A 27,387-nucleotide genomic window follows, 5' to 3' on the forward strand; every position below is an offset into this window, starting at 1 on the left:
TACTTATTTGGTTTCATCATGTTAACAGTCAACAGGTCTGGTCTGGGAGGCCCTAGTTCCCTTGCAGCTAACTTTTCCTAGTAATTTTCTTTTCTGTTAGCACTTAAAACAGATTCAACAGAGTTCATATTGACACTGCACACGAAAGTTGATTCTTGCATAGGAAACAAGCAATTCCAATCACAAACTGCCATTTGTGGAATTGATTAAATTCAAGTAGTACTGTCTACTAACACGGTCACTTGACTAGAATACAAATGAGGCACTGAGAACCATGAGGACCAAAATCAAACTGCCTTCAAGTCCATATTTAAATGAATACCAGAGAAACGAGTCAGACAGATTTTCATAAATGTTCATATATACAGTGTGAATAAACCTGACCCATCATAAGATCGACATATGTCAGAAGCGTGAATAAATGGCACAGTTTCACAATTGATGAGGATGTGTTTTATTGTTCTCAGTGCCTCAAATAGATTAATGCATGATAAACTTAAATATATGGCATCTCATTCACAATCCCACAAAATAGGTTTCTCTGTCAGTATAACTATAACATGTGCTGAAGTACAGTCTACTATTACTATATAGTGAGTGAATTGGCATGTCGAAGGAGTGTGCTACTGCCAAGTGAGATTTATGCCAAACAAACAGGGATAATACACACATCAAAAAAAGTTTTGCATCACCCCGGTTACCAGAACTCCTGAAGATAGACGTTGACTGTGGATATTGTATCACAGAAACTATTGACTGTTCAGAGATGTCACTAAACCCACCCAAAGATGTAAACAACCATGCATGAGCAGTGACTATTAGACAGTAGAGGTCTGACAACCGATCAGTTCCCGCCATTCCACCAGGAAAGAGGTACGCGACTCATGTCGTCTGTAGTTCAACCATGCCTAGACGGTCAATACCGGCATTTGATCATGTCCATATTGTTACTCTGTGCCAGGAAGGGCTCTCAACAAGGGACGTATCCAGGTGTCTCAGAGTGAACCAAAGCAATGTTGTTTGGACATGGAGGAGATACAAAGAGACAGGAACTGTCGATGACATGTATCACTCAGGCCACTCAAGGGCTACTACTGCAGTGGATGACCACTACCTATGGATTATGGCTCGGAGGAATCCTGACAGCAATGCCACCATGTTGAATAATGCTTTTGTGCAGTCACAGGGCATCATGTTACAACTCAAACCGTGCACAATAGGCTGCTTGATGCGCGACTTCACTCACAAAGTCCATGGTGAGGTCCGTCTTTGCAACAACACCATGCAGTGTGGTGCAGATGGGCCCAACCACATGCCAAATGGACCGCTCAGGATTGGCATCATGTTCTCTTCAACCAGACAATTATCGGAGATGAGTTTGGAGGAGGAGGAGGAGGAGGAGGAGGAGGAGGAGATTACTGTTTAACGTCCTGTCGACAACGAGGTCATTAGAGATGGAGCGCAAGCTCGGATTAGGGAAGGATGGGGAAGGAAATTGGCCGTGCTCTTTCTAAGGAACCATCCCGGTATTTGCCTGAAGCGATTTAGGGAAATCACGGAAAACCTGAATCAGGATGGCCGGACGCGGGATTGAACCGCAGTCCTCCTGAATGCGAGTCCAGTGTGCTAACCTCTGTGCCACCTCGCTCGGTGGATGATGAGTTTGGAGGCAACCCAGTCGGGTTTCATGCCTTAGACACACTGTCCAGCGAGTGCAGCAAGGTGGAGATTCACTGATGTTTTGGGGCAGCATTATGTTGGGCCGATGTATGCCATTGGTGGTCACGGAAGACGCCGTAACGGCTGTACGATATGTGAATGCCATCTTCTGACCGATAGTGCAACCTATCGGCAGCATATTGGTGAGGCATTCGTCTTCATGGACAACAATTCGAACCCCCATCATGCACATCTTGTGGATGACTTCCTTCAGGATAATGACATCACTTGACTAGAGTGGCCAGCATGTTCTCCTGACATGAACCCTATTGAACACGCCTGTGATAGATTGAAAAGGGCAGTTTATGGATGATGCGGCCCATCAACCACTCTGAGTGATCTATGCCAAATCGCTGTTCAGGTGTGGAACAATCTGGACCAACAGTGCCTTGATGAAATTGTGGATAGTATGCCATGATGAGTACAGGCATGCATCAATGCACAAGGACATGCTACTAGGTATTAGAGGTACCAGTGTGTACAGCAATCAGGACCACCACCTCTGAAGGTCTCAATGTATGGTAGTACAACGTGCAATGTGCGGTATTCATGAGCAATAAAAGGGCGAAAATGGTGTTTATGTTGATCGCTATTCCAGTTTTCGGTAAAGCTTCCAGAACTCTCAGAACCGAGGTGATGTAAAACTTTTTTTGATGTGTGCAATTTACTGGCAAATACTAGCTGTGCATAGCATGAACAGTGCAACACTGTGCTACCACCTAGTGGCATTGATGTAAACTTGCAGTTTACTGGCAAATACTAGCTGTGCATACCATGAACAGTGCAACACTGTGCTACCACCTAGTGGCATTGATGTAAACTTGCAGTTTACTGGCAAATACTAGCTGTGCATACCATGAACAGTGCACATTTTTGTCAAATCCCTACGGATTTTATGCATAAGGCAATTACATCACACCAGTTGCACATGTGCAAAAGCTCCTTAAAACGTGCACAACTGAAGGTGTGCTTTTGACCCTGATACCAGGTTTCATGAAGTCTAGAGGAGTAGCAATGTAGCATAGTGCAGTAGATTTAATGGTATGTATTTCAGATTACTACATCTATATTAAGTTTTACAGTGTTCAAAGAAAAATAATTAACAAATCCACAAGTTGTCAAAAGTTAGGGTGTTCACATGCTCTTGCGCTCATACACAACAGCCACCACTGCATTTTCCTTTATGAGGGAGGCTTGGAGTTTGTTTTAATAACTGTAATGTCTATGTTTATCACATCTGGATATAGACTCTTATGTGTAAAAAAACTGTATATTGATGAAAAGAAGCAATGATTCTGTCTATCCTGTTACAATTGCACTATTGTTCAATAGTTTTCAGCTGCACAATCTCTCAAACATATTTAAAGTCATTGGTTCACTCCAGTACTAGTAAAATATGCTGTTGTGTGGCCTGGTGCACCTAAAGACTCAGTAAGTAAGACAAAAAATAAAAAAATATGGCATTCTATTAAATAACTGCAATATGAAAAATAAAATATTCATCTTTAAATGACATTTTAGGGTGTACACTCAATTAATGTTTCATTTCTATACAGTACACATTTATCCACTTGTGAGGCCAACAACTCAAATCTGCAGCTGACAATCCAGATTGAGGCTTTCCATGAGTTTCCTACATAATTTAAGGCAAATTCCAGAAAGGTTCCTCTGACAGGGCATGACTGATTCCCTTCCCCATTCTTAACCAACCTAAGCATGTGTTCTGTCTTTAATGACCTCACAGTTGATGTGATTTTAAACCCTAATCTTCCTTTCTTAAGATAAATTTAGGTACAACAGCAGATGTCTGATTCACAGCCAATAAAATAAATTGCTTTAATCACCACTGAAAGACTGAAATGGTTATTTGGTTCAGAATTCACAAAGGATGAAATCAGAGATAATTAATTGTGATGTTTCTAGTGTGATATCCTTCATCCTCTAGTACATATGAATAATGGAAACCTCAAATAGGGACAGACTTTGATAGGGAGGTGCAAGTATCCTCCCTATAGAGTGTAACCCAAAGTAAAATTTGTCAATGAGCTGTAAACTACATTATAATGTTGAAGTGTGATTAGGAAAGCTGTTGAAATCAATTAACAAATTTCCTAATTGGCTCCATATCCATTCTGGAGATGATGTCATTCTGTGTAACACCAGACAAATTTCCATATGTACTTCTGATATAGACCAATCTGAAGACAGAAAAACAAATATTTTCAGTTTTAAGAGAGTATTACATACCTGTGGCCTCGGATGACCTGTTACGGGGCACTCGAGTTTGATGTCTGAGGAAGCAACAACAGTGTATTGCATCTGTTGCACTTGGTTTTCTGAAGCTGGGAACTGTGGTTTCCTCAGTATGTCTACAGTGAATGTCGCTGTTGTGCGGCCGACAATATTATATGCTAAACAAGAGTAAGTGCCTCTGTCTGACAGAGCTACCTCTTGAAGTTCCAAGGATCGTCCTAAATCACGCAGTGAGTAGTGATCTTCATCTGAGAAGTCAATTATGTGGCCATCCTGCAAAAATAATCCAAAGAATAAGTGAAACAGCTCTCTCTCTCTCTCTCTCTCTCTCTCTCTCTCTCTCTCTCTCTCTTTCTCTACTCCTTATTACAAGTGGATTTGTAATGTCACATGTTGTTGCCAATGCCTTACATACTTGGTGTCTCTTCTAAGTGTCATCGGGCAGATTTTTTTCTGGTGTTTTGTTAGATATTTGCAATTTTGTTTTTGTGAATAAGCAAATGGAATGAGACTAAACAAATACCCTCATCATGTTTCATGTTATGGGCAGAGTCAGTGGAAAATGTTAGTTTGTTTCTTGTTGTACATAAATTGTTGTTTAAACCTGAGTTTTAAATAATCATTACATAAAGCAGTCCCAAATTAGTCTAGTGTGATGATCCATTTTACAATGCTGTTCCACACACACACACACACACACACACACACACACACACACACACACACACACACACAATTAAAATTACACAAAAGTCCAATGATTGCAACACACATCATAAAAATACTACACTGATATCACTATGAAATATTTTATATGGGTTACCAGCAACCCCAGCAAACAGACAGTGATTGACATAGACATTAAGATTACAGTCATCAAGATCAGGTCATGTCCTCAATACAGTATTTACAAAGTCTAAGATGAATCATGTTCAAGAGCACACAATAGCTATGAGATAGAATTCAGATACTACTTTTTCATTGTATTTGTGGACCATAGAACAATCTCTTCATGAATGAATGACACTGTCTTCAAAATATGTAATAACTCATGTTGAGATTTATGATCTTACAATGGCAGTCACAGTTTTATGAATATCATCTCAGTTATGAATAATAACACTTTTTACTCTCTTGTAACCAAATTATAAGTGAAATCATACTTGTTACAAAGATCACTGATGACGATTTCAAATAAAGTGACAAATTTTCTAAAATAAAAACTTATTAAAGTTACAAAAGTCACAATGACCAAGATTTTATTTGTGTATGCTAATCGTGTACGAGAAAAACCACTCAAAATTGTTTGTTGATGTTAGTGAAAATGATGCATGTTACAGGATTAGATTCACAGGATGAACCAAGAATCTAACACTGGTTTGTGACAATAGCTTACCTCAGATGGAAAAATCAATTTTTTTATTTTTTTAATTATTATTATTATTATTATTTGAGCTTATACAGTGAAAAAAGTTATTCAGTATTTCATCAGAGGTTAAGTACTGAAAGGCATCTGCTCTCAGGACTTGGTGACTACATTTGAGAACCTGCCACAGCCCCAACATGCTGAAGCTGGATGGGACCAGTTTGTTTTGTGAGAATGCTTTCCCCCATCCTCACTCCTACTGCTCAAGAACCTAAAGTATGAAAGATTATGTCCCAAACTCATGCTGTTATAAAGAAAAATTTCTGTGATAAACGGAAGCAGCCTCTATGTGGATGCATGGGAATGCTACTTAATACATTAATTTTTATTTCTTATATTATTTTGAATTTTTTGTTAGTAGCATCAAAAACAGTAGCCTATTATATTTCAAGACAGAGCTAATTGCCAGTACTTACTTTCAGGTGGTGAAGTGTTTAGTACTGTCACCGGAGACATACAAAAATAAAAGTGATGACACAATCCTAGCTTTCTGAACTATTAGTTCTTTCCTCTGGGAAGAGAGAGGGATTGGTTTGGGAAGATTAAAAATTAAGAAGAGGTCACTTAAACCCCAAGATGAGAGGGATCCACCCTCAGTAACAACAAGCGCAGCAATGATCAAGAGAGATGCAGCTGAGATGGTTTATGTCACACAAGAGGGCTATGAATGTAAAAGTGCACACTAAAATGTAACTAGACCTTGGAACTCATGGAGTCACACACACATTATCACTATGAATAGTTCACAACTAATTTGCATGGAAACATCTTGTAAGTGTCTTGTTTGGATAGTAAAGTTATACTGTGTGTTTTGAGGTAGTCCTAAATGCCCTAATAATTGCAAAAGGGGCACCCTGGACTTTTTTATTTTCCTCATCTACTTCTCTATGCCATCCTGCTATTAAGCCACACTAAAATGATCATGGTTAACTGAAATGCTAAACCTCTGCAAAGACAGACAAATAGACATGAATGCAAGATGGAGGTTGTATTGGGGCTAGACCAGATTCAAGGGATTAAGGGAAATATGTTTTCCCAGTGAGAGACCCTCACGATATGTGATGGTGCTCTCATCTGTTTTAAGGGAATCATATTACTTCACAGAGATTCAGCAACATTTTCGACATTCTGTTGCTGTGTTCAGATCTACTCTGACAGACATTAATTAACAAATTGCAAGCTCACTCATCTGCTGCACAATGGATTCTTTTTTTGGCAGTTGAAAACCAGTAGCCAGGTTAACAGAAATGTCACCAAAAGTGGAAGCAAGAAGCTCTAGAGAGGTGGAGTAGATGGAAGCAGACAAGGTATACTTCTGCAAGAAGATACAACTGAGCACTGCTGACACAGCAGGAATTGCTCCCAGGTCTCGCAGTGGGACAAGTTATCACATATCTAACTCTGATGACTTCTACCAAGCCTGTAAGTTAAGTATGGCAACTTGGCTTAGACCACAGCCTAGTGTCCATAAAATTAATGTCATCAAGGATATAAATACTGGCTGTGAAAGTGAGCATCATATAATCAGTATGCACTTTGCCATCACATTTAAATTTTAACTTGATTTGAAATTAATTACACACACTCCATTATTGGCTTATGAAAATTCATATTTTAACAAAATAAAAAGTAACTATAAAATAAACTTACATGAAACATCATGCAATCATATGGAAACGGCACTATTGACCTCAAAACAATGGTGTTTATGTGCAGTCTGTGTGAGTAGTTATTAGGACCTCCACAAAACTGGAAATACGGTGGAGGAGGTAGTTGTAAAAATTTGACAAACTGTATTTAACAAATTATCCGATATTGCTCAATAGTCAATCAAACTGTGTAATCATAGAAACAAGCAATCAAACAATGGAAAATCCAGCATGGGATTTAACAATGTAATGAAAGGGATAGCTGCTACTCACCATATAACAGAGATACTGAGTCGCAGAAAGGCACAACAAAAAGATTGCTAGAAAGTTAGCTTTTGGCCATCAAAGCTTTTGTCCAAAAGAAGACAACAAACATACACATGCACACTCATGCAAACACAATTCACACATACATGACCACATTCACTAGTGGCTGGAGCCAGACTGAAACACACAATCAAAGTTATATTGGCTGATGGAAGTGGCTAGGCATTCTGGAACCATATACCTGTTAATACCACTGCATTGTACTCAATCACAGTTGTTAGTAGACTTCTGAAGCCTACTAAAAATTGTATTTCAGAAAAGGAAATTTCTCTGTGTGTGGTAACACTTGCTTATTTTATTAATTACTGTACTGAGTAACACAAAGCTAAGATATGATTCCCACACCTACAATACTGAATATCTTTATATTTTTTCCCTCATTCACCTCCAACAGTTATCCAACATAACAACTAATAAAATTCTTGATACAAGCAACACTCAGAGTAATTTGGAATTTGTTATCCATGAATGGACTGAAAATGAAATTAGTTTTGTGTACTAAGTCATATTCAGTCTCACACCAGGCACTACTTCATGTAAGAGTTTGTGATAACAATTACATCTTACTAATTTTCTTATACATGTCTTGACAACCTGAAAGGTATAATTTCTAAAATATTATTCCTACATTTGCTTTAGTCACTTACTTTGCTTATAAAAATGGAAATAGTATGTCATACAGTAACTTTTTGTTATTTTCGTGCTATTTGACTTAGGCTCCAATCATAAATCACCTCTGTAGACTGGATACAGCAGGCTGTACTTAGAGGTGGGATATATTCAAATATGCTAGAAAAAGAGATCGGATATAGAATTGTGTTATTCCTGCTGGTAGTGTAGTTGGGACTTCCCAACACTGTGGTAAATGTTTGAATGTTGTGTCTTATCTACTGATTTCGAAATGTGGCAATGAATCATCCAGCTAACTTGATTTGATATTAATTTGTCACCTTAATGCAATATTCTAAATAATTCTCACATAAAAAGTGTCAGTGACTTACAAAATTTAGTTTTTCGACTCGTGGTTTTCCAAAGCATCTTCTACAATGCCTGTTACCTTTCATGACATGAGTTTTCTGTGTTAGTCAAGGGGTGTGATAAAAGTGTTTAGATCAGTAGCATCTGATTAGCTTTGTAGTACAGTACTTGTCTCCTTTGGCGAAGACTACTTTTGTTTAAATCTCACTGACAAATTAATACTTTTTAAGTCAGTTGCAAGAGCTGTGATGACACACAACAACAAAGCCATTAGAAAACCCATGCAATCATATTATTACTCTAGTTTAGTCTGAATAATGAGTTTTTAATATTTATCAACCTCCTGTTAGATCAAGACAAAACTCATTATTAATAAATTATTACCATCATTACTTCTTATGTTGCAAGTTTTATCATAACCCTCTATGCTTTATCAAACTAAGTCATAAAGCCTATTTGAGACAGTGATCATATTTTATAGTTTATTAACAACTGTCCATCTTTATTACACTTCATTATATATTTAGACACAAATTTGTGTTGGAAGTCAGCAAAACAACCCTGACAGCAATGCTGAGAACAGGACCTAAAATTGCACTTAAGGATCTTGTAGAATATTCAGAAACATCAAAAGCAACAGTGGTGACAAGATGGAGGCTGCAAATGTTGCAGGTAAACCTGCAACAAAATAAAGGGGTAACAGCCACACTGAGTCATTATCTGGGAGGGCAGGAGATGGATGTCGCCCTGATCCAGAAACCCTGTCAACACAAAGGGTGCATTTCAGGTCAGGCCTTGGAGGAAATGGAGGTAAGTTAATTTATGCTAGAAATCTAAAGAACACTGAACATGCATTTCTGTTAAGAATGGAATTTCATTCACGCCTATGGTGGACTTCCATTCCAGAGACTGAGCACCCGTCAAGATGAAACAACGTGAGGAAGGAAGTGCGAGGAAAATTGTATTGGTCTTAGCTTCCCTTTCTTATGAAGACAGTACTCCTACTTCCCAGGAAGTGAGGAGACTGATAGCTGCTCACTGCAGAATGAATAACTGTTGGTTGGTTGTGATGTCAGTGCCACAACCTTGTGCGAGGAAGCAGTAAGATGAACAGCAGAAATGAGTACCTACTTGAAAATCTATTGGAGAGTAATTTGGAAATATTAAAGAGGGCTAGGGAACCTACATTCAGAAGAGGAGAAGAAGTTACTGACATAACTTTTGGGTCCACTCTATGGTTAGTTATGTCACACAATAGGGCATGGTGCTGTAGCCATCCTTATCTGACCACGTGTATATTAAGTTTGAGGTTGAAGTGGGTGTTAAACATCCCATGGCATATAGGAATCCTAGGAAAACAGACTGGGACTGATATTGGACTTATTAGAAGTCAGAACTTCAATAAGGAACCCAGTAGATTTTGAGAAAATAGTAGATGCAGTAACATCTGCCTTTATGACTTCAAATTTAGAAACTAACCAGTCACAAAGAAGTGCACATACAGATTCTACCTTTGTGCAACAACAATCTAGAAATGCAGAGGAAGTACGTAAGAAGACTGATCTACCTTGCAAGAAAGAAAAGACAATGGGGTAAATATTGGGAGGTCTTTGTCAAATACAACCTTATAATCAAAAAATGAAGCTATCATCCTGGAAAGTATTATCTGTGGAATTAGAAGGTACAGCTTTACATTTCTGGAAAGCATCTGATATAGTGCTTTGCTGCAGACTGTTAATGAATGTACAAAACAAGAATAGGTTATCAGATATGTGAGTAGCTTGAAGACTTCTCAGTATGTTGTTGTGGATGGCCAGAGTTCATCAGAGACAAGAGTATTGTCAGGAGGGCCCCAGGGTCTTATGATAGGACTGCTCTTGTTCTCCACATACATAAATGGTCTGATGGATAAGTGTGAGCAGAAATCTGTGACTGTTTGCTAATGATGCTGTAGTATATGGGAAAATGTCATCACTGAGTAACTGCAGAAGGATACAAGATGATTTAGACAGAAATTCAATTTGGTGTGATGAATGGTAACTTGCTCTAAATGTAGAAATATGTAACTGAATTCAGATGAGTCAGAAAAAAAATTCTCAAATGTTTGACTACAGTATTAGTGGTGTGATTCTTGACACAGTCATGATGATTACAGTCTCTAGGTGTGACGCTGTGAAGTGATATGAAAAGGAATGAGCATGTAAGATAGTTTGTAGGGAAGGCAAATGATCAACTTTGGTTTATTGTGAGAATTCTAGGAAAGTTTAGTTTATCTATAGGAGACGAGGTACTGGCACAAGTAAAGCTGTGAGGATGGAGTGTGAGTCGTGCTTGTGTAGCTCAGATGGTAGAGCACTTGCCCGCAAAAGGCAAAGGTCCCGAGTTCGAGTCTCAGTGCAGCACACAGTTTTAATCTGCCAGGAAGTTTCATATCAGCACACACTCCGCTGCAGAGTGAAAATATCATTCTATCATACTAGTGTGACTTTTTCATGAGTACTGTTTGAGTGTTTGTAATGCCCACCAGTTAAGGTTAAAGGAAGACATCAAAGAAATTTAGAGTCAGGCTGTTCAGTTTGTTACCAGTAATTCGGTCAGTATGCAAGGATTACAGAATTTCTCTATGAAATTAAATGAGAGGACCAGTAGGGAAGTCAACACTCTTTTCATGAAAGACTATTCAGAAAATTTAGAGAAGCAGCACTTCAGGCTGACTGCAAAATGGTTCTGCTGCTGTCAATGTACATTTTGCTTAACAACAATGAAGACAAGGTAAGAGAAATTAGGGATTGTATGGAGGCAGTAATTTTCCCATTGTTCCACTTGTGAGCAGAACAGGAAAGGGAAAAATTATTATGGTACAAGGTACCCTCTACCAAGCACCATATGGTGCATTACAGTGGCATGTATGTACGTAGATGTAATTGTAGACATACCAATGATAATGCATAAAACCCTGACAAATTATTTGCTCAAAACAGGCTAATAATTTGTAAAATATAGATAGTAATGCTTAGACATTTTGAAAGCAGCATTGCAATTAAGGTAAATTAAAATGTTAGTTTATCTGACAGGTAACATAAGGAAATATTAATTACATTAGATGAGAAACAATACACATAGACCTCAAGCAACAGAACAAAAATTACAATGTCTGCAATAAATACAAACTGTGAGAATTCTTAAGAACACTAACTAGACTGCATCACAGAAAAGTACTTAGGTAACAGAAAATGAAGTATTTGTTATTGTACTTTTAAGTACAGGCTAACAGTCAATATAGCCTACACTGAATCTGTCACTGTGAAGTAAACTGTGTGAGGAAATGAACCTTCCTGCCAGAGCAATTTAGCTTAGCTTACATACTTGCATTCCACCTCAGAGTACACAGACAGCTACTTATTTCTTACAGTGACTAGTAATTCAAATGCAGAATCTAGTTGTTGTAAATCTAATTCACAAATATTGGAACTGTTCAAAACTATTTTTTTCTTCTTTACAATAGAAGTTGTTTGGCTTTACACATACAGAAAAAAATATGGTTGCTTTACTGTAGACAACTACTAGTGGGGAGGTTAGGAATTTCTATGAATACAAAAATTAATACACAAAACTCACTTTCAACCACTGAATCTTTGGCGGAGGACTTGCATCAATAGCTGGGCATGTAATTACCAAGGAATCACCTTCGTTGACTTCAAGTACTCCACCTTCTGGCTCTATCATGGAAGGTGGTACTGAAATGAAAAATTATCGATCAAATATACAAACAATGTCAATTTATAAGGAATAAATTACACAAAAGGATAATATTTGTCAAGGGTGTGCTATATTATAAAAAATACAATTTCCAAAAAGTGATAAAAGAGTCAAGAAAGCATTCATCAGCCTAGTAAAGAGATAACATCAATATCAGTAAGATCTTATTTCGGTTATGTTGATACATCTTAGACAATAATGTAAATTAAATGTCAACTTGACAAAACTCAAGGTCAGTTGAAATTCTTCTCGTGGTCTTTGTAATCTTTTATATGAAGATGTACACAACTTTTCTGCTTGGCTGTAGATTAATGGAAGAATGATGCTGGTTCGACGGCTGTTGGTTGCCACAATTTCTGTTGAGACTCCTAATGTGGCTTTTGCACTGGTGGACTGCATACTTAGTCTAAAGTCTTCACCAATGTCAACCACATGGACTCTGTCCTATGGGTGAGATTTACTGGTCATGGGGCAAAATACCAAGAGGTGGCAGGCTGATGCTCAGTAGACTGAATGAACACATGAAAATTATTCTCAATATCTCTCTACTTGGGCTAAGTACACAGGGCTTTCTTGCACAGTTTTTATTCATTTGGATAATCTGGAATACTGTGTCATCATGTTCTATGTTTTGAATAGTTTACTACAGACAAGAGCAAATTCTCCAATTAGATGACTATTATTTTTCTATAATTTTTACTTTTCCTGTAATATTTATTTATCCGCAAAATTTAAAAAAATTATTTTTCTGCAGTAGTACCTAAGTTGTAGATACTTTATATGAAACATATTACCATAGAATGTAACCACAACAAGTTTGTAAAACTGGAATGTTCCATATCCTGTGATGTATTTACAAAATGAGTCACCAGAACATGAAATGAATAAATGAAATAAATATTGATTAAATGTGTGTGAAATAGTACAGGGCGCTTGATATGGTCTCTTAATATGATTTTCATGACAGGCACTGTACAGATTGGGCAAGTGATCACATGCTGGATTACTACACTGTGTTAGTAAATAAATAGTGTAGCTCAGTTGGAAAATTAATAGAAATTCATTCATGTTAATATGCTTACAAAACCCTTGTTTGACCAGTTCTTGAATGTCCAGCCCAAATCCTGTATCATTTCAGTGCCACTTTCTCCCATATTTCGCAATAATACACACACACGCACACACACACACACACACACACACACACACACACACACACACACACACACACACACAACGTGTGCATGAAGGGTGATTGCTTGTGAGCATATGTGTGTGTGTGTGTGTGTGTGTGTGTGTGTGTGTGTGTTTTTTTTTTTTCATGACATGAATGTATGAAGTATGTGTGTTTTCTTTGCTGAAGAAGGCTTTAGCCCAAAGCTATAACGTGTAACAATCTTTTGTTTGTGCCTGTCCACAACCCAATGAGTCATCTTCAGGGTGAGTATCAGTCTGTCCATTTCCTTATATTGTTGGTATTCCAATCTTGGGTTTCCACTGTTTGATTTTTGATGTTTAGTAGATGCCAATAACCCTCTTCATGCAGGTAAATGTCTGTCCATTTCCTTATATTGTTGGTATTCCAATCTGGAGTTTCCACTGTTTGATTTTTGATGTTTAGTAGATGCCAATAACCCTCTTCATGCAGGTAAATGAGTTGTTCACTTTATCCCACCTCCTCCTAAGGTTTTAAATAAATATTTTCCAACAGCTTGTAGCATGGCTTCCTACTAGTGAGAAATTATGAACGGTTCATATGAATAGCTGTTATTTACTCATGATGGTACACATGCAGTTAACATTACTGGTTAATATTCAAAGAAGATTTTGTGCTTCATACTGGTTAAGACTGCTGATATATAAGCTGTCAGCAGAGTTTTTCCCTGCAAGTTTCGAGTGAACACAACCCCACTATGTTTCTCAGACACCAGTCTACTACATCAGTGATATTTCTTTTTGAAACTTCCTGGCAGATTAAAACTGTGTGCTGGACCGAGACTTGAACTCGAGACCTTTGCCTTTCATGGGCAAGTGCTCTACCAACTGAGCTACCCAAGTACGACTCATGCCCCATCCTCACAGATTAAATTCCACCAGTACCTTGTCTCCTACCTTCCAAACTTCACAGAAGCTCTCCAGCACAAAACCGCACCGTGTTACAAACATTGGTGCATCATGCAAGAATGATATCAGGGGCGGATAACCTGCCCCGTTAGCTGTGCCACCTATGCAGGGTTTTCAGCAACAATGACTACAATCTTCAGCAAATAAATGAAGTGATCAAACCCAAGAATCACAATAAGACCACTGACAAGGGGCAGGAAGAGAAACTTGTTTTCTTGCCATTATGTGACTCTGTGTTGAGCAAAATAAGATGCCTGCTGAAAAGGCACAAGATCAAATTGATACTCAGGCCTCTGACAAAAATCTGGCAATTTCTGAGACCAGTTAAAGATGTAGTATGTCTAAGAACATTTGGGGTCATATCTGATCATATCAGATGAATACTCTGTTGTGGTTTGCACTAACGGCTTCTGGGACTCTGCAATTAAAGAAGCCCTTGAAACAAAAATTAGTAATAACACCCTTAATAGAGATGGTGGTCTGCAGCTCAGCACAGCATGGGATCCAGTGATCACAAGGTTGGAGTGAGCATATTGAAAGTCAAGTCAATGACGGAAAGTCATTGAGCAAAACAACAGTGATTTCTGCCATTCCCCAAGGTAGTGTTCTCATCCCTTTGCTGTTCCTTATCTAGATAAATGATTTAGGAGTGAATCTGAGAAGTAATTTTAGGTTGATTGCAGATGATGCTGTCATTCATCATCTAGTAAAGTCATCAGAAGATCAAAACAAGTTGCAAAATAATTTAGAAAATATATCTGTATAGTGTGAAAACTGGCAATTGGCCCTAAATAATGAAAAGTGTCATCCACATTAGTACTAAAAGGAATCTGTTAAACTTCAGTTACACTATAAATCAGTCAAATCTAAAGGCTGTAAATTCAACTAAATGCCTAGGAGTTACAATTACAAGCAACTTAAACAGGAAAGAACACACAAAAAATGTTGTGGGTAAGGTGAACTGAAGACTGTGTTTTATTGGCAGAACACTTAGAAGAATCAACAGATGTTTCTAAAGAGACTGCCTACACTATACCTGTCCATCCTCTTTTGGAGTACTGCTGCATAGTGCAGGATCCTTACCAGACAGGATTAATGGAATATATCAAGAAAGTACATGAAAGAACAGCACATTTTGTATTATCGAGAAATATGGGAGAGACTATCACTGACATGATACACGATTTAGGATGGACATCATTAAAACAAAGGCAGCAGAATCTTCTCACAAAATTTCAATCACCAACTTTCTCCACTGAATGTGAAAATATTTTGTTGACGCTGAATTACATAGGAAAAAATGATCATCATAATAAAATAAGGTAATTGAGAGCTCACACGGAAAGGTATAGGTGTTTGTTTTTCCAAGCACTGTTTGAGCCTGGAATGATGGAGAATTATTGTGAAGGTGGTTTGATGAACCCTCTGCCAGGCACTGAAGTGTGATTTTCAGAGTGTCTATGTCATTGTGGATGTACACTATATACGGCAATGTCATGAGTGCCACTGACATTACAGCCAGCAGCTGGTGTATACAAGGGCGTACCAGCAGCCCACTGGAAGTCATGTTACTTGAGAATGGCCAAAGAGTGCTTGGTCAACAATTTGTTTAGTTTTAACTGCTTGATGTGGCTGGACACTGGAGAAGTTTTTATTCAAGAGAAAGAGACATTTCAGTTGCAGTAAGTCTGACCATGTCTCATCCAAATGTACAAAGCAGAATAGTAGTCAAAAGGTGACAATGAATGCAAACACAGTTAAGATGAGTGTTAAGAACTTTAAATTTAAAAATGTACAAATGACTAACCAAGAGGTGAAGTAACTAACTGACTGTGGCAGTCAACTTAATTTATTATGACTAAATGTTAATTAGATTATTAATTCTCCAAGTTTGCAAGGTACAGATGAAGTCTGATAGGATTTGCGAAAAACTTTGTCTCTCCACAAGGGTATTTTACAGGCATTGTTGTGATTGATGACATGAAAACTGAAATAGACATTTTTGTGGTTTCTACAGACACTATGAACTTAGAAATGGCAGCTAAGAATTGTCTTCTAGACCGAAGTGTAGTTTTAACAAACAAGGGCAGAGTTACGATTCGGAAGCCAGAATGAGAAGCTCGTCTTATGTGTATCCATATAGCAGAAAAAGCAGAAGTAGGTATTGAAAGCTCTATTAGTGATGAAACAAAGGAATATACTGAAGATTTAGTGGCTAAATACAAGTCAACATGTAATATACACACAATATTGTCACTAGAAGGGAATGAGATTGTTGAAAAACCAAGTTCAGATGTGGCTTGATCAAGGAATAATGGAACCAATTTCATCTGCATATGCTAGTTAGGCTGTAGTTGTAGCAAAGAGAAATGGAGAGTACTGCATCCTCAAAGACTACGGAAGATCATCCAAAATCATTGTGAAAGATTGTTACCCATTGTTTTTCATGGAAGATCTTTTAGATAAACCACAAAATGCCTGGGTGTTTTGCACACTATATCTGAATAATATTGATGTTGAAGAGGAAAGCCAAAAATATACCTGATTTGAGACACTCTCATAGCAGCTCCAGTTCAGTAAAGTTGCATTTGGATTATCAAAGTCACCTGCAGTGATCCAGTACATTATAACCTCTGTTTTTGGGACATGTATTTATTTACATGGACAATATTATAATACCAACAAAGAGTGATGATTAGACACTACAATGACTTGGCTTATATTAAAAACTGCAGCAGAATAAGTTTTGGAAATTAATTTTGCAAGTCATTTCTTGAAGAAAACTATTGACTTTCTTGGCTATGTTATACAGTCTGGACAACTCTGACATACTTCTGAGAATATGACATCTGTTAAAAACTTTCCAGAACCAAAATATGTTATAGCAATACAAAGTTTCCTAGGTCAGGAAGTATATCTAAAATTACTCTACAGCTGCCAAACCTCTGAGTGATACACTGAGGAATCATCAAGAATATAGGTCTGAAGAAGAGTAGAGCAGAGCAAGATGCTGAAAAATATCCTTTCACCATATCCAATTTTACAGCTCTACAGCCTAAAATGCAAAACTGAATTACACTCAGACTCAAGCAAACAATATTTTGGGACCATGTTATTACAGAAATCTCTAGATGATGACAAGTTGCATCCAGTCTCATATATGAGTGAAAAGACAACACCTTAAGAGAAAAAATACAATAGTAATGAGTTTGAAGTTTTAGCTGATGTTAATGCCTTAAAGGAACTCCAATTGTATTTATTAGGAATATGTTTTAAAATTGTAATAGACTGTGTAGCATTCCAAAAAGCTAAGTATTAGAAATACTTCTCAACAAGTATAGCAAAATAGTCTTGGAAGAACATTCCTACACTGTCAAAAACTGATCTAGGGTGAAATATTCAGATGCCTTAAGTCATGATGTAAATATACTGCATGAATTTGCAGATGGTTTAACAGCTAGAATCAGCAAAGCTGAAGAGGAGGATGATGGTTTGGCAGTGATCAAAAGCATTCTCAAAGAATGGCTTTAGGAAGACTTTTTAATAAGTGTTGAAATTCTTTTCAAATTCTAAGTTAAGAGAGAGAATTTCGTGGTTCCACACATTATGCAACATGAAATCATCAAGCTTGTGCATGAGAAATTATATTATGTGCTTAATTGAACTGGATAGGAAGTAAAACAAGATTATTATATACTAGATTTGACTGAGAAGGTGAAAAGAGTTATCTCCATTTGTGTAAAATATTTAATTGTGAATAAAAAATCAGGAAAGAAGGAAGGTTTCCTTCATCTCTTATTCAATGAAAATGAGCCATTATGTGCTTATCACATGGATCATATTGGACCACTTCCACCAACTCACAAAGTATAAAACTATATTCTACATATTATCAATGCATTTACCAAGTTTATCTGGATATATCCTGCAAAGACTACAAAATCAGTGGAAGCAATTAGTAAGACAGAATTACACAAAAACTAATTTTGAGAATCCAGTAGAAATAATTGCCAATAGATGGACTAGCTATACTTCAGAAGCTTTCAAGGAGTAATGTATTACAAAAGGAATTGAACACATTTTAATAACATGTGTACTCCCTAGAGAAAATGGACAGATTGACACAATAAATTCTACCTTCACTATGATAAATGCTAAGTTTCATACTGATAATCCTAATGAATGATATAAGGTGGTACAATTGGCTCAACATGTCTTGATAATAATATTAAAAAGGGATTACTTCATAATGTTCTGTAAAATTATGCTTATTTATTCATGAACTAGCTTTTGGCATTTTAGGCCATCTTCAGGTGACAACCGAATGTCACAAATACAGATAAACATTATGAGTGACTTACACAGGTATTATTTAAACAGAAAATTCAAAAATAACATACATTGTTTAGGTAGGGAAACATTACATTTTTTGTTACATAGAAATAATTACAGTAACTAAAAATGAGGAGGGAAACAAAGTTTTTATATGAAGATATATTTAACACTGATGAAAAATAAGATGAATTTACAGTTTGCATCTAGTATTTGTAACAAAAACTTAATTTAAGATAGTGGGAAAAAGGAGATTCAGTGTGAACATTTAATATTCCACCCAGCCCCTAGCTCTCTGGAAATGGAAAAAATAAAGTGCATTCACGTGTTTTTCTTTCAAGAAAATGATTTAAGAGTCAGTATTATGCAGGTTTTTAACATGGTCAGAGCTGAAAAGTTTTTATGGCTACTTACAAGTCACCATTTGTCTTCCAGCTATCCTATGGGCACCGTTGCGAGGCACCAGCCCATCATGTTTTAATTCAACTAGCACATGCTGGCACATGGTGCCTAAGCTCAACCACCAGGAAGTGGCACATTCAGACAGCACTGACTGCCATTCATCAAGAGCAACTCGCACAGCCGCCACCCAGCACCACTACTAGGAAATGTGTCCCATGTCAATCTGTATAATCCTGGAGTGGGAGCTTCTCTTTCATTCTATAATGGTTAATGCTCATGTTAACTTCACTCTGTTTATGAAATGACTGTATGTCTTATTGATTCTACGCTGGCTATGTAAAGGACAGTGTATTGAATGTGTTCATAGTGGTATACATATTGGTATGCATAGTCGTATGTGTTACAAGACAAGTGGCAGCTCATAAGGTTCGTTATTCACATGTGTTGTCACTGAAGTAACAATGTTTACAGAGGCAGCCTTGGAGGCTGTCCTTCAGAGTTTCCTGTGACAGCTGCAGGAACACATGGCCCTGTTGGAGAGAGTGTTAATGGACCTGGTAGCATTGCTTAAAAATTCACAGGCCTACAACAAAGCAGCCAAGGACTGGGAATTTTATGAGAAACATCTACAGCAACACTTCACAGCCATCAAGGTAACAGATACCAACCCCATTAAAGCATTCTTCCTGTCATGGACCTCTCCCCAAATTTACCTCTTCTTAGAGAATTTAGCCCCCATTCAGAATCAGGTGTCTCTGTCATTTGATGACATGTGTTACTTACTGACCTCAAATTATCTCACACATAACCATGTGATTTCTGGGAGAGAGCCATTTTATCATACAGGAAGCAACCCCGGGTCTGGCCAGTGAAATGTCTTGTAGTGGCCAGTGCATTTATAGAAAATTTGTTTGGCTTGGATGCTTTTATGACATTTGGGTTTATAATCACTGACTCAGTGCATTTAGTGTTTGATCTGTTGCCCTACATAATGCAATCAAGCTAATAATATAATAAGAAACATGTGATACCAGTGAGTATCGATCTTTTCAGTTTGATAAAAATAATCTTCATATATACACATTCTTAGAAATGATTATTCCACATAGACTGCACATTTAAATTGTTGTTGAAGCATTTCATTAGAATTCATGTAACTACATTTTATTAATTGTTTCAAAGTTGTACCATCAACTATTATCAATACTCACACATCTACACGAGATCGCTTTTCTTGTTTACTGAAAGGGAGATACCAAAACTTGATGGGAATGTGTGGTGGAATTGATGCTCTTAGCAGAATAGTTGTTGCAAAGGGATGTGACACTGTTTCATAGTATTGACAAAGGCAGAAATATTATATGTTATTAGTGCTGAGTGTGGAAATACTGATGAATGTATCTATTTTAAGGACTAGTAACTGCATTTCTTGGAATATGTATTGAAAGTTACCTGAATAACAACCCTTTGACCATTCAGTATTTCTTGATACAAGGACAGTGACATGGGTCCAGCAACCAACTCCATGGAAGAAAACAAGACCAACAATGAACAAATAATATACAGGAAGTACTAATCTACAACTATAGATGAGATGTGGGACACAGTGCAATGCTGCTCTCACTTTATGCTCAAGTGATGGAAGAACTCGATCAGCTGATAGCCTCAGGTGTCATGGAACATATCTCCTCCAACCAATGGGCTACGCTGCTAGCTGTTATCAAGAAACAAGTAGGCAAGCTCTGTCTCTATGATACATTTAAGGTGACAGGTGACAGCTGATTCCAAATCAGCAGTCAGTGCATACCCTATTTCTCAGCTGGACAAACGTGAGGTGAAATTGGTGAGTGGACAGTATTTTTCTAAACTGGACTTGTCAGAAGCATATTTACAGTTGTTGCTTGATGAAGAATCATGTCAGCTTCTTGTCATCAATACACCACATGGGTTCTCCATATAAAACTGGTTGGATTTTTGCTTGAAGAAGAATCATGTCAGCTTCTTGGCATCAATACACCATATGGCTTCTACATATAAAACTGGTTGGATTTTGGAGTTGGTAGAGCTCCAGCCATTTTTCAATGTTATTTAGAGCAACCTACACACAAGATTTCTTGATGTACGTATTATCTTAATGACACTGTTATCACCATTCCCACCACTGAGAACCATCTTTGTAACCTCTGTCTTTTGTTTCAGAGTTTCAGATATTATGTAACACAAGTCTTAAATATAATTTAGATAGGTTATGTTTTTTCCAACTTCCATTTCTCACCAAGGGATTCAGCCCACCAGTAGTCACATTGCAGCTATTGATGCCCTTCCACACCCAACAAATGTGAAGGAGCTCCAAGCATTTTTCGCCAAAGATGCATATTACCACAAGTCCTTTCTTCAGGTGGCTATAGTTCCACGTCCCATAAATCAACTACTTAAGAAGGGTGCATCACTTGATTGGATTCCTGCCTGCAACCATGCATTTTGGAAACTGAAAGATGGTTTTATTCTGCCATATGTCTAGCCACACATCAGCTGTGGTGTCAGCTTATGGTTGCTACAGAAGCATCACAGTATGACATGGGGGTCATGTTGGCTCAACATAATGTTGATATGCTGATGGTTCACAAAAATCTATTGCTTTTGCATTGAAGATGCTTAATGGCCCACAAAAAAATTACTTGCAAGTAGAAAAAGATCTCCTCACAATTATTTATGCTGTCAAGAAGTTTCATGTGTATCTATATCGGTTAAATTTCACTTGGTGATTGATCACAAGCCATTAGATCCTCTCTTTAGTCCAGTAGCAAACTTTCTGGATAAGAAAGCCATTAGACTTCAACAGTGGGCTATGTTCCTTAGTAGGTATAAATATCAAATTCATTTCTGCACCACGGCTCAACTTTCCAATGCAACTCTTTTGTCGTATGGCATAGACTCACACTTGTTCAATAGTGTTATTTGTTGTCTACAGAAAATGTTGTGCAACAGGTGGTCATTCTGGCATCTCTCTGGAGACATTCTTCACTTCCTGCACTGTAGTCACTGGGGCATCTTGTGGATGAAGATGCTGGCTCACCGACATATCAGCTGGCCTGGGATCGATCATAAGACTGACCATTTAATCACTGCTTGCCCTAAGTGTGCAGGTCATCAGGCCACTCCCCAGCAATGTTATTCACTGCCGCCTGAGCCTTCATCACTTTGAGAACACATTCACATCAACTTTGTGGGGACCTTCTTTGATGCTTATTGTCTAGAGGTCATTGGTGCTCACTTCCCATATCTGTACTTTTTCAACTGCCGCTCCACCACAGTGGATGCATGGTGGGGGCTCCCACTCACATTTTTTGCATCAAAGGCATGCCCCACAGCCTGGTAACTGACAATGGCCCACAATTCAATTTTCAGTCTTCTCAAGATTTTTGTGCACAACATGGTATCCACCATGTCCATACACCCCTCTTCCACCCTCAGTCAAATGGGCAGGCAGATCACCTCATATGCAATTTCAAGACTCAAATGAAAAATCACAGTGGCAACGAGTTGGTGAAAGAGACACTTACACATTTTCTCAGTTCAGTACAGGTCCATGTCCATTGGTGAGAAGGGTCTGGCAGAACTGCTGCATAGGTGACAGCTGTACATGGTGCTGAATTTACTGATACTCAACCTTCACCTTCCCAGGGTGTTGCTATGCAACTGGGATGCCAGCCTGGGCGCATGCACTAGGTCATTTTCAGCTCTGAATTCTGGCAAGAATCTGTGACCAGTGCAGGTGGAAGGTCTTTACACTGCAGATGGAGAACAGGATGGTGACCCTCCACTGAAATTAACTCTTCCACTGAAGGGCGGACCAGCGTTCGCAGCTTCTATGCACACCTACACTGCTTCCCTCTCTTCATGCATCTGGTCCTCCTCCTTCAACTCTGACCTTGGAGTCCCCTCCACTGATTCTGTCTCCACCTTCACCTCAGGATGATATTCTGTCTTTCTTACCTTCCTCCATTCTTGTTTCCAGCCCTCTGCAAGTACATCAGGGTCCACGCGTGGACAATCACACTCAGCAGCTGGAGGCACTGCATGCACAGCAAGTGCCACATCCATCACATCTGTCTCCCACTCTCAAACCCCAGGATGCCCCCATGGATCCAGTTCCAGCATTGGCATCCTCAGCACCCAGGATTACATCCCTGGATGTCCGGCTGTGATGATGCCATCAATACCTGGGTCACTTCTGGCTCTACTTTTCAGTGCCAGCTGATAGATTTGTGCTCCACGGGGAATGACAACTAGCAACACATCAGAGGACACATATGTTGCCTCCCTGAGTGCCAAGCAATTTCCCAGGCTACAGGGGAGGGTTGGTACCACCTCACAGTCACCCTGACGAAGGGAGAGGACTTTGGTAATCTGAGATTACCGCCTCGATCGCTCTAGCAACTTGCCATCCCTTAGGTCAGCAAGAAGCTAGGTGCCAGCCTGTCACACATTAATTCAACTAGCTCATGTTGGCACATTGTGGCTAAGCTCCACTGCTAGAAGAAGGCATATTCAGACAGTACTGCAAGAATGGTGCACACAGCTGCCACCCAACACCACCATTTAGAAATGTGTCACATGTCAATCTATGTAATCCAACAGCAGAGTGGCTTCTCTCTCATTTTGGAATGGTTTATGCTCTTGTTAACTTCACTCTGCTCATGGAACACTGTATGTCTTATTTGTACCAACTCAGCTGTATAAAGGATGATGTATTGAATGTGTTCATGGTACCAGTATTAAAGTGACTGTGTAATTATTGGCACACTTACTTGTAAGCATTACTACACTCTCATGTTCAGATAGGCGAATTGCCACAGCTCTGCCTGAGTGACCAACACATACTTTTTCATAGTGCTTGCATGTGATTTTATACACACCACCCTGTGACAAGGATTGCAAATAGTCTGTACTATTGAATAAATTTTTTTAACTTTTTTAACTTTTTTGCAAGGTTATCTGAATTGTTACCAGTATATGGGATTTTGTATCACACTTTCTAGCTACTGACTGATTCTTGTTGACCAGCATACAGAAGTGGTGTAATTTTAGGCATTTCCTTTTTTCATAGTATATTATCAATCAGAGTAGAGCTATGGCCATTACAGGAAGCAATGTTTGATGGTCTGTAGTTATGGCTGGAAGGCTGATTCAGATAATGGAAAAGATATTAGGTGATGCTGCTGTTAGTAAACTCTCACACAATGAAATTAACATGTTAAGCAAGTTTAAGTAGAAAATAGTCTACAACAATATCATTGCTACCAAAGTTAATAAATCAAACAGTTTAGTTCTTCTGAACAAAGGTGATTACATTATCAAACCAATTCCTTGTCAGGTTAACATCTACAAAAAGATTTAACTGCAGATATCAACGTACAAATAAAAACCATGACCAAATCATGTGAAAAAATTATATATGAAATCAACAGCCATATGGTAGTTAATATGAAATCCTACGGCTCCTAGATTATATGGCTTACCTAAATCACAGAAAGATGATCTTCCAATACTCCCAGTAGCATCATCTTTTTCTGCTCCTTGTTATCTACTAGTGAAAAAGCTAGATTGTATCATTAAAGAGAACCCAATTGAAACCCAAGTTTTGTATCAAAAGTTCTACTTCTATTGTTGATAAAATTAAATACATACAAATCCCATCCAGCTCTAAACTAATACCATTCAGTTTCACTTGCATGTTTAGAAAAGTTCTTACTGATGAATGTATAAACATATTAACAGATCTTTAGTGCAAATCCAAAGTGAATCATGCAGAATTACATGACGTGATCAATGCTACTCAAATGTGTGTAAAGCACCATTACATCCAGTTCGAGAACAAGTATTAAGTCTGTCTAATGGCCTAGCTGTGTGTTCACCACTTAATCCTATATTATCTGAAATTTTCATGGACAATCTTCAACAAATTTTCTTACAGAAAGAGACACTGAATTTCAAAATCAAGCACCTATTCAGATATGTGGATGACATGTTGTATTTGTGGACCAGTACCACAAGCGAATTAGATACTTTACTACAACATTTAAGCTGGCAACATACAAAATTTCTCTTTACAATGAAGCTGTGAGGCTCTTCTATAAATTTCTTCAACCTTAATCTGGATATTATTACAAGAAGGTACTTACTCAGCATTTACAGAAACAATGCAACTACAGGTATGGTAAGCCCTGTAAGCTCCCAGTATCCACACAGCAAGAAACATGCAGCTTTCCATTCAATGGTACATCACCTCACATATGTACCATTACCTGAATCAGCCTTCCAAACAGAACCACAGACCATCAAACATATCACTTCCAGCAATGGTTATAGTTTTACCATGACTGATATTGTTCTACAAAAAAAGAATATCTGTAAAATTACATCACTTCTGTTCATGGGCCAACAGCAGTCAGTCAGTAGTTACTAAACCTTGTGCAAAAGCCCATATATTGGCAACATTACAGGTAATCTTGCAAAAAAGTTAGTCTCACAAATACGGACCTGGTTTTTATAATACGAAGAAGCGTAAAAAATTATTCAATAATAAAAGCAAAGTGGAATACTTGGCACAGAATGGTGTGCATAAAATCATTTGCAATCAGTTTCAAAACATCTATCAGGCAGAGTTGTGCCAATAAGGTTATCTGAGCATGAGAGAAGCTGGAGATTAAAGAAGAAAGATTCAACTTTTGCAGATCACCTTTTAACCGGAAACCATTCATATGATGTAAAATGTGAAGTTTTACAGTCTGTTAAGAAAATCAGAAAGATGGCCTTGCTGGAAATACTGGAAACCATCATACTGGAAACCAACAAACACATGAAACAGAATGCCAGCTTAGTATTAAATGATCAGACTCGATGTCTTTTCCTCCCCTAAGTTAAATTAAGTTTTTGTTACAAATGCTAGATTTAGACTATAAATTCATCTTATTATTCATCACTTGTTAAATGTTTCTCCATATAAAAACTTTGTTTACCTCTCCACTTTTTAGTTAATGTAATTATTTCTATGAGACAAAAATGTAATGTTTTCCTATGTGAACAATATGTTATATTTGTATCTTTCGTACAAACAATATCTGTGTAAATCACAAATCACGTTCATCTGTGTTTATAACATTCAGTTGTTGCCTGAAGATGGCCTAAGGAGCCAAAAGTTGATCTGTGACCAAATAAATATAATATTGCAGAAGCTTGTAAGTGTTTTCCTTTTTAATATTGTAAATAAAGTTAACATAAGTGCATACATAATATAACACAGTTTTGAGGTTCCACTAAATTTTGCATTTGTGGTGTCAATAGGTTAATGGCACAGATTACAATTTTTTCAAATCATCTTAAATTTGCTGCAGATTAATAAGATGGACATGAATTATTTGAAGAATAAGGAGTACTAGTAGACTGGTTTTTACATGACAGCACTTAGTAAAATATATTTTGAGTCAAAATTTGTTTAAAGTTCTCTTTTAATTTAATAGTGATGGTTAAAGTTTGATCATCCATTAATTCTGCACAAGCACGATATGTATTTTTTTTAATTTCATATGAATCTATTTTTTGACAAAATCAAACAACAGAAAATCTGGAATGGAATAACAACAATATGAAAAGGATAGATTACTACCAACCATAAACAGGAGGTGTTGGTTGACAGATAGGAGCAATGAAATAGCCCAACAGTGACTGCATCTGAGGTAAACAGTGATCTTTACTGGGGTGGGTAGTGAGGTACAAATGAGGAGGGAGATAGGGATTTTTTTTTGGGGGGGGGGGGGGAGAAGCAGAGAAGGGGAAAGAACTAAGCAGTTGCACTGCTGTGATGGCATGTGTAAGGCTGGAGTGTGAGCATAGAAGGGGATAGGCAGAAAAGGATGGGGAACAGTAAAGGGGGATGCAGGACCAAAAGGAAGGAACAGGGAAAGCTCTCACTTACACAATTCAGAAAAGCTGGTGTCTGTGGGAAAAATCCACATGATACAGGCTGTGAAACAGTCATTGAATTCAAGTCTATGAAATCTGTGAAGGCTTCAGTAACACTCTTCACATATTTGGAGAGTGACACCTCATTACTACAGATAAAATGACCATGGTTGGCTAGTGTGGAAGATAATTCTTGGTGTGGAATGGGTGGCAGCTGTCAAAGTGTAGGTACTGTTGGGTGGCTGGTAGGTCTTATGTGTTCCAAGGTACTGACATAGCCATCCACATCAAACCTACCAACCACCAACAGTACCTCCACTTCAACAGCTGTCACCCATTCCACACCAAGATGTCCCTCCCATAAAGTCTAGCCACTCATGGTCATCAGATCTGTAGTGATGATCAAATACACTCCTGGAAATTGAAATAAGAACACCGTGAATTCATTGTCCC

The 27,387-nt window shown here is 37.9% G+C and overlaps 1 protein-coding gene across 1 annotated transcript in view; it reads right to left on the bottom strand.

The window, feature by feature from the left end:
* Window positions 1-27,387, bottom strand: part of LOC124723147 (hemicentin-1-like) — a 754,903-nt gene that overhangs the window by 306,399 nt on the left and 421,117 nt on the right. The window contains exons 30-31 of the mRNA XM_047248337.1: window positions 11,971-12,089; window positions 3,967-4,245 (exon numbers count right to left, since the gene is read on the bottom strand). Coding sequence (XP_047104293.1) covers window positions 3,967-4,245; window positions 11,971-12,089 — 398 coding nt within the window. The remainder of the gene's footprint in view (window positions 1-3,966; window positions 4,246-11,970; window positions 12,090-27,387) is intronic.

This window comes from Schistocerca piceifrons, chromosome X, assembly GCF_021461385.2.
Source record: "Schistocerca piceifrons isolate TAMUIC-IGC-003096 chromosome X, iqSchPice1.1, whole genome shotgun sequence".
Lineage (NCBI taxonomy): Eukaryota > Metazoa > Arthropoda > Insecta > Orthoptera > Acrididae > Schistocerca > Schistocerca piceifrons.